Consider the following 9,464-nt stretch of genomic DNA (forward strand, 5'->3'; position numbering starts at 1 on the left):
ACTTGGACCAAGTCTCTTTGTGGAAGAATTGAGACTGACAGCATGCCGCCCCAGCCAACAGCCTTTTTTTTTCCATGAGGCAACCCTGATCGCATCTTCCTACTAATATAGCCAGGCCCATTCCAAACCAGAAAGTCAACTCCAGTGTAAAAAGACGATTAAAGCCTTTTAAAGGGGTTTACATTAAAACTTTTATATGCATTTTGCATTTCCTTTTCAGTGTTCACATGCTGATTCCGAACATATCAATTTGGCCGTTATATAGGGAGATATAACCGAACCCCATCAGGGACTGAGCTGGTCTGCTTAGAAAAGCCTGCAAGAGGTAAGTGTCCACATCGGGAGCAGAGACCTACTAATGGCAGTTCATACACTGTGTGTGTGTGTATATATATATATATACACACACATATTAGTATTTTACTAATAGCAATTTGGAATCCCTAGGAAACAATGATGTCAAGAAAAAGAAAAATTGACTCCGAGTGTAGGATATTCAAGGAACAGTGGACTTATGATTACTTTTTCACGCAGTACAAAGAAAAAGCTGTGTGTCTGATATGCCAGAATATAGTTGCTGTGTTCAAAGAATACAATTTGCGACGCCACTATCAAACTCAACATAAAGATAAATATGATTGTTTGGTCGGAGAAGTGAGAAAAGATAAAATATTAAAACTGAAACATACACTGACAACTCAGCAAAATACTTTTGTGGAGCAGAAGCAGCTAAATATTTCATCACTGCGGGCAAGTTTTCAAGTTGCCAAGCTAATAGTGCGCAATGGCAGACCATTTGTGGAGGGAGAATTTGTTAAAGAATGCCTTCTTTCTGTTGCCAAAGAGATGTGTCCAGAGAAGGCCGATTTATTTAGTACAGTGAGTCTTTCAGGAGCTACAATGACACGAAGGATTGAAGAAATGGGAGACAATTTGCAGCACCATTTGCAAAACTCTGCAAAAAAACTTTGCTATTTTTCCTTGGCACTCGATGAAAGCAATGATGTTCGTGATTCTGCCCAACTTCTCATTTTTATGCGTGGGACAAATGAGTATTTTGAAGTCACAGAAGAGCTTGCTGCACTGCAAAGTATCAAAGGTACAACCACAGGAGTGGATATATATGAAAAGGTTTGCCAAACTGTGAATGGTTTGGAGCTGGACTGGGCTAAACTAGCCAGTGTGACAACTGATGGTGATCCTAGCATGGTGGGGTCTAAGAGAGGAGTAATTGCTCACATTAAACAAGAGATGGACAAACATAACCATCCTCATCCAATTGCCATACACTGCCTCATCCACCAACAAGCGCTGTGTTTTAAATCACTGAAGTGGGACTCTGTTATGAAAATTGTGGTATCTTGTGTTAATTTCATTAGAGTTCATGCACTAAACCACAGACAATTTCAGGAATTTCTGTCTGAGCTAAATGTTGCCCATGAGGATGTTCTGTACCACAAAGAAGTCCGTTGGCTGAGTAGAGGGAGAGTTTTGAAATGTTTCTATGACTTACTTCCGCAGATTACAGCTTTTCTACTTTCAAAAAACAAAGAAGTACCAGAGCTCAATGATGCAGAATGGAAATGGCAGCTTGCCTTTCTGACAGATATAACAGAGTTACTCAACAGTTTCAATCTGCAACTTCAAGGAAAGGGGAAGCTCATCTGTGATATGGCATCGCATGTGAAAGCATTTGAAGTAAAATTAGGCCTTCTCATCAAACAAGTAAAGGAGGAAAACTTCAGCCATCTCCCAACAATTCAAAACCTGTCAGCAGACAAACCATTGGTTGCATTCCCAAAGAAAACATGTGTGGATTCACTGGAATTGTTGCAAAAGGAGTTTCAATTTAGATTCAAAGAGCTTTATCTCCATGAACAGGACATACAGCTTTTTCGTAACCCATTTTCTGTTGAGATTGAAAATGTCCTTACAATTTACCAAATGGAACTGGCTGAACTGCAGAATTGTGACTCTCTGAAAGACGCATTCAAGTCAAGTAGCCTTCTGAATTTCTATGCATCTCTCCCCTCTGAGACATATCCAAATATCAGGAACCATGCACTCAAAATGGTAACCATCTTTGGTAGCACTTATGTCTGTGAACAGACTTTTTCAAGAATGAAACATCTGAAATCTCCAACCAGATCCAGATTAACTGATGCCCACTTGCATCACTTGTTACGACTAGCAGTGACAAATATGGAACCGGACATTGACCATCTCATTAGCCAAAAGCAGGCCCACAGTTACCATTGAAATACTGGTAAGTGATCTGTTTATTTATAAATGTTCTTCATTTTATTTATATTGTATTTGTTACCTTTTTGCAAAATAAGATATGTGCAGTGTGGGTAGGAATTAGTAGTTCATATAGTCCGGCCCTCCAGCTCTCTGAGGGACTGTGATCTGGCCCCCACTTTAAAAAGTTTGAGGACCCCTGCCCTAGACCTTTGGCAAGTCCCCTCTGAGGGACCAGTAAAAATGCACTTGCATTCAAAGCAGAGACTTCAGTTTGAGTTCTGAGAGGCATCTTCTAGGACAAGATTCTGCAAACTATGGCCCAGGGGCCTCCTTTGTACATGTGATTGGAACGCAGCCAGGCCTGTTTGTTGGCATATTGTCAATGGCTGCTTTTGTGCAATGACCAGTAGTTGTGACAGAAACCAAATGCCCTGCAAAGCTGAAAATAATCACTTTCTGACGCACCAACCCGTGCATAGGATAGGATGTTGATAGTGAACATTTATCATGTAAGTTCATCTTGCTCTAGTCTTTCTGGAGAGAAGGAAGTTTCACCCTGATAGCCCAGACACTGGTAAAATTAGCTCCATTGTATTCTGAAAAACCGCACTCTCTAACCTACCACACGTTTAATTCTTCTAGGAACAGACTAAGAAGGAGGACTTACATGACATCTGTTAATACTTCCACCCATCATTAAACTTACTGGTTTATTGAGATCAACCATTCGACTAATTACAGTTTTTTCCCAAAGCTCTTTTCCTACTGTACCTACTTACACGATTTTATTAGCAGGCCACCTCCTTGCACACACTATTAATTTTAAAAGTGTGACTTCGGCCACATTCAATCTTTTTTTCCCCCAGAAGGTTACTAACCTCGAGACGAGAGAGTTCTGCTCACTCGGACTCTTCTTTCCTGATGTGTGTCTTGCTGAAGGGCTTCCTCCTTGTGGTGGCCTCTTCGCCTCAGTCCCTCTGGGTCACAGGCCAGCTCCCTGCTTCCTCATTCTTTAGGGGGCGTCATCCCAGGGCGGGACTTGTCCTGGGCTTGTGAGCTCTTCTTTCCACCTGAGCTCCTTCAGGCTGGAGCTCCTTCAGGTTGGAGTGACCCCAACAAGTCAAAAAGCACTGTTTGAAGGCTTGAAACCAGTCGAGTAGTGGGCCTGCTTCTGGAAGCACCTTTATTACTTTAGAGCCTCAGGCCCACTCCCTACCAGATACAGCTCTCTTTTCCCCCTGACGATTCTACAGTTACAAAGGATGGAATTCTGAGCCCATGTCTTGCTTCTAAATTGGAACCACGCTCAAAAAGCCTGAGGTCGGTGACTTTGTCTCTGCTTCCCCCTGTGTCTTCCTGCCAGTCAAAGCACTTCATATTGACAAGTCCCTGAAATAAGGGAACTCTCATCTCTACTGGTATCTAAGCAAGTTTCAATCCCACTCTCCAGAGACGCCTTCTGGTTTTGTTTTCAATCTCCCACTTTCTGACACCACACGTGCCCAATTTGGTGCTGCCTACCAACTATCCTGGCAGGTTCAGCACACAATCGTCTCTCCGCTGCTCCAAGGACAGCAGCGCTGGTCACACGCATCCTATAGATGGGCTAGCTCATGGAGGTTCCTGGGCTGAACCGCCAGGAAGGACTATGGCTGAGGCCGAGTCTGTGCAGTGTAGAAACCCCGGGATGGAAGGCCCAGGACCACGTGGGACAGAGGAGAAGGCACTTTCTGGAGGCCGCCTCTTCGGTAGCCCCCTGGAAGCTGGTGGGGAGAAAACGAAGTGTTCTTTCCTGACACCCATGGAGTTTGAGCACTTACTGTGGGACACCGGTAGTTTTCTGAAATACCTACCTGCCTCAGGCCACTTTCTTAAACGCCAGGCCACCCTCAGAAGAATGTCAGACTTCTTCCGGACTCGCTAGGCCGGCCTGTCTTGTCCATCACTCCCACCCACACTCCAGAGCCTCCTGATGTTTACACACTCTGCAGCCAGGCCTTCACACATGGAGCTCCGTGACTTCTATTCCTGTCCCCTCAGGAGGTCCCAGCTCAGATGTCCCTCACAGGACACGCTTCCAAGACTGGGGTCGGTAGTCCTCCTGTGAGTTCCCGGAGACCCTGGATAGGTCTTTACTGAAACATACACGGCTTCTTCTGTAACATCCCATTTCTTTGCTGCATTTCTTATCAGAGCCTCACAAACCCTTCAGTGCACAGACAGGCCCCTCCCCTGCTCTGCCCAGAGCGGGCTCAGGTCAGTATGTGTTGAAAGCAGGTAAACCCATAGCTTGCATTGGTGGGGCATTGCCACGTGCTAATTACCATCCGGTTTCATCTGGTTTCCCGTGTGTGCTTTGCTCTTGGTTGTGTGCCTCGTCTCCGTTTCTCCAACAAATAAGCCAAAAAGAAAAACTGATCCCAAATTCACATGGATTTTGCAGAATAAGCCCAGAGACAAGCTTTTCTGTTTCTGGCCAACTCTTTCTCAAGATGACTCGGTGGGCCCTGCCTTGGCCGCAGACATTGGCTGAAATGATCACTGTCCACCCAGAGGACACACTACATGAATGTCAGAGCCATTGCAACGGCACACGCCGCTCCCTGACTCACAAAATTCACATTCCTATAAATATTTCTCCCACATTACTCCTTTATAATCACTTCCTAAGTCAGTGTCCACATGCAAACACACGCATGCATACACGCACACCATCACCATCCTCGTTACCACTCACATTCCATGATCAAGTTACTGCTATTATTAAGGAAAGAAAAATGGACACCGTTTTTTGCTGGTTCTCTGTAGGGACCATCCCGTCTGGTTTCCTTAGCTTCTTCGTGGAGGCTCTTGCAATCTTGCAGCCTTGCTAATTGCAAAGAACCTCACAATTAGCTTTTACCCATCCCCACAGTCTAGAGCAGGGGTCCTCAAACTTTTTAAAGTGGGGGCCAGATCACGGTCCCTCAGAGAGCTGGAGGGCTGGACTATATGAACTACTAATTCCTACTGTAACACCTTGGCTGCGCTCACTGCCCAAAAAACCTGGCAGGCAGGATCAGACTCCCCTGGGGGCGGCATGTGGCCCGCGGGCCGTAGTTGAAGACCCCTGGTCTAGAGGCACCCCAGTGTCTTGGCCCCAGAATGCAACATTGCTCTCCCCAACAAAGCTACACAATCTTACCTAGCACATAGCAGAAATGTTTTAAAAAATCACACAAATCAATAATGAATTCCAAACAAACAATACAAACTTCCTAAGACAAATAAAACTGCCTTATGCCCCTAGAAAAAGTCACCCTAAGTGTTCCAACCAAGAGACAAAATAAGGAAAATTTGTGGGGCAGAAGAAATATTATGTACCACTCAAAGAGATGGGCCACACCTCTCTCTCTCTCGTGTTTGTGACCCTCATTAAGGGCCTTTTCAACAGTTTAAAAGTGAATATAGTCCCAGCCGATTTGGCTCAGTGGATAGAGCTTCGGCTTGCGGACCAAAGGGTCCCAGGTTTGATTCTGGTCAAGGGCATGTACCTTGGTTGCGGGCACATCCCCAGTAGGAGGTATTCAGGAGGCAGATGATTGATGCTTCTCTCTCATCGATGTTTCTAAATCTCTCTCCCTCTCCCTTACTCTCTGTAAAAAAATCAATAAAATATATTTAAAAGTGAAAATACTCTTTAGCATCACCACTTGTTGACAGACATAGAAACACAGCAGAAACCATCAGACCCTGGGAGGAGAGCCACTGGCTTCCTCTTCGCTCTTTTCCTTGAGAGTCGCAGGGCACCACCTCAGTGTCCTACTAGTGGGGGGTAGAGTTAGCCTGCCTTTCTTGTACAAACTGCAGTTAGGCATGACCTAACTTTCTCTTTACAGAAAAGAAAATTTCAGCTACTTAGTAGAGAAAATGATACTAGATATATTTAAATCATTATTTTGCAACTCCTATGAAAAATATAAGCTGAAACCATTGTGTGTAGATGCTTATGCCGGTAGATGACAAGTTATCGGGGAACTGTGTTATGGAAGATACTGCTAACTGACCTCCTCAAGCCCTCTGATCAACCATAACCACTGCAGATGGTACGAGGTAACTCAGGGGGAAGAGAACATCACCACCTGGGAAGGACTCTTAGCAAAGCCATGGAAGCCCAAGCCAGGTCAGCCTCTGGAAGGAGCTGGTGGTGTACAAGAAATGCAGGGAATAGAAGCATGAGTTTAAAGGCCCTAACGGGAGGCAATGGACTGAACACAGAAAGCAAGAGAGGTAGCAGAACAAAGGTTGTGGGTTCGTATGAACCAAGGGCAGTAATAATTCACATAAGAAAATGTCACCTAATCCCTTTAGTGCCCAAAAGGCACTTGATAGTTCTGAATATTCATGTCTAATAAAAAATACATAACAATTTTGGAATTGAATAGGCACAACTCATTAAAAACTAATGGCAAACTTGATGGTAAGACACTGGAATAATTTCAATTACATTTCTATGTAACACAAGAAGACCACTATTACCGCAAATCTCTAACATTGCTCTGGGAGTCTTAACTGATGCTATAGGCTTTAAAAAGAATAGGAACTGTAAATGTTGAATAATTATTTTGAGTTTATTATTTGTAGATGATCAACCTGGAGAACACAAAAGAATCAAATTAAAAAAAACTAATAAGAGAACAGATAAGGTGTCTAGCAAAACAATTTTATAAGGCTAGCTTTATTTTATGTCATATTTTAAAACCAGAAAATATATACTATGATATTTTATATATATACAAAATAGTATATATTTTCTGGTTTTATATATACACAAAATTCATATATATGACTATTCATATATATGAATATGTAGGAATGTGCCTTAAGAATTTGCAGGAATTATACAAGATCTGTAAATTCCATAAAGGTAAATTAAATGTCTTGAATAGATGGAGGTAACGTGCTATGTTCCTCTTGAGCAAGACCCAATTTGGAGAAAACACAATAAAAAATTATTTTAAATTCTCTGGAATTTTATAATCTCTTATGTTTTTAGCAGACTGGGCCATGAACCACAGTCCTGTCAGGCCTCCTGTTCACCACACTCTACAGGAGATGGCAGAGGTCCCAGGGCTGGAGGTAACAGGAAGAAAGGAGGACTGGGGGGCAAGCAGGGAAGAGTTGAAGGTGCTTGCTTGCCCTCAGCAGTAGCATGGCATGAGTGTGTGTTTGTGTGTGTGTGTTCACGCGCATGTTCATAGCATAACATTGTCTGAGTTAGCAAGATCCCTGTGTAAATGATAATAGCAAAGAGCATTTTAATGGGAAGAAAGATGGAGAGGGGCATGAAGTTACCAAAACAGAGCATGAAGCCACAAAGTCAAAGTGTTTTCTTCTGTAGGAATGGAGAGTTTAGCGGCAGACTCAGAATGACAGGTTTTCAGGGGTAGAGGTTTGCTAGCAGCCTGATGAGAAAAGGACATTCCTGACCTCATTCCCCAGCAGCCCGGCGTCCAGGGGCTTGACCGATAATTATTATTAAAGGAGCCAAGATCTGAAAGAACATGTTCTCCTCCACAGGAGAGTCTGTTTCTGAATTCCAGGAATATGCTAAAGCAAAAGGCTTCTTCATAGATGCACCATCTAATAAAATGCCGGCTGATTCTCTGGACAACATAGAGGCCCTAACTTCATCAGAGTTCTCTCTCGCTGATAAGTGAGTCAGTGAAAGACGTAACCAGACTTACGGCAGAAGCTTGCCCGGGAAGTCAGATATGTGTACATGAATATGTATATGTATATGTATATGTATATGTATATGTATATGTATATGTATATCTATATCTATATCTATATCTATATCTATATCTATATCTAATCTATCTATATCTATATCTATATCTATATCTATATCTATATCTATATCTATATCTATATCTATATCTATATCTATATCTAATCTATCTATATCTATATCTATATCTATATCTATATCTATATCTATATCTATGTCTATCTATATAACTATAAATATCAATAGATAATATCAAGATAACACACATTATGACATATGAAGATAATATGTAAGGTATATATATAACGATACAATAAATTAAAATATTTATTAAATACATATATTATAATATAAATGGTAAATAGCAAAGCCATAGAAAATGTGGTAGCTTTTTCTACATAAAAACTAAAAACTCTATCATAGCCAACTTCACACACTAACAAAGCAAAAAGAAGGAAGAAGAATTGGGAGAGCAACCTATGAAATGTTTGAGACAGGAGTATAATATTTTCTAAATGTAAAGCATTTAAATATCAGTGACACAAATAACCCAATAGAAAAAAGGCCCTGGGTGCTCAGCCTCCAGTCACACAAGGGGAGTCAGCAGTGCATATGACACACCAGGCAGGTTCCCTCCTCTGACCCAGCAAGGCCCACTCAATGTTTGTCCGCACCAAGAGTAAACTTAGCAAAGATGTGTGTTTAAAAATGTGCAAGTAGTTACTACAGCATTATTTTTAGTAACGGGAATTGGGAACAGTCTTTATTCGTATCTCGGAGGACTAGTTCAATTCACTGTGGTAAATGCAGAGAACGGAATGTTCCCCGCCCTTCAGGGAGTGTGCAGGTCCACATTTAGACACGTGAGATTCTGTGACATACGACATGCAGCACCTTTTTCAGTGCCACAAAAATAAGACAACGCACGAGGCACCTGGACAGCGCGCCTACCTGCGCAGGGGCCCACGCCAGCCTCTCACCTGGAGGAAGCATTGCGGGCTCAGGTGGCTGTGGCAGACTCCCTTGGGCGTGTCCTCTTCTTCCTCTTGTTTACAGCCTTCTCTGGCTGATGGTCTCAGGTTTCAAGGACAGAAATAGTCCAGGAACATTTCCAGGACTCCAGGCCTCCGGTATCAAGCCCGAGGAGCAGGGAGCTCTTTGGAAATTTGTTCTCAGTGACGCCAGGAAGCAGCAGACAGGCAACGAGGAGGGGCAGGGGTTTGCTGACCACTTCTATCTCTTCCCCCCAGCCATCCACAGACAGCTCGTTCCTTTCTCCTCTCGCACTCACATGACTTTGATACTTTTCCCTCCGCATTGTGGTTAGTTCCTGAGAACAGAACCCCGCCTCCATTGCGAACAAAAGACTGTGGGCTTTGCAGAGACTTGAGTTCAAATCCCAGCCCACCTTGACTGGCTGTGGGGCCTCCAGTCGCAGCATTTTCAG

At 43.1% G+C, this 9,464-nt stretch overlaps 2 protein-coding genes across 3 annotated transcripts in view; one reads left to right on the top strand and one right to left on the bottom strand.

Annotated features, from left to right (window-relative positions):
- Positions 1–9,125, bottom strand: part of CD226 (CD226 molecule) — a 57,783-nt gene extending 48,658 nt beyond the window's left edge. For both annotated transcript variants that reach the window (XM_084887972.1, XM_084887971.1), the window contains exon 1: positions 8,998–9,125. In XM_084887972.1, the coding sequence (XP_084744098.1) occupies positions 8,998–9,010 (13 nt within the window). In that variant the 5' untranslated portion in view covers positions 9,011–9,125. The remainder of the gene's footprint in view (positions 1–8,997) is intronic.
- Positions 208–2,259, top strand: LOC311624729 (general transcription factor II-I repeat domain-containing protein 2-like; the record flags this gene model as incomplete). The annotated part of the gene is made up of 2 exons (XM_084888318.1): positions 208–325; positions 448–2,259. Exon 2 carries the CDS (start codon positions 454–456, stop codon positions 2,257–2,259), a length of 1,806 nt encoding a protein of 601 aa, XP_084744444.1. The 5' UTR covers positions 208–325; positions 448–453.
- Positions 9,126–9,464: the final 339 nt, after the last annotated feature.

The sequence above is a fragment of the Pipistrellus hanaki genome (genome assembly GCF_964339955.1).
Source record: "Pipistrellus hanaki genome assembly, chromosome: 6".
NCBI lineage: Eukaryota > Metazoa > Chordata > Mammalia > Chiroptera > Vespertilionidae > Pipistrellus > Pipistrellus hanaki.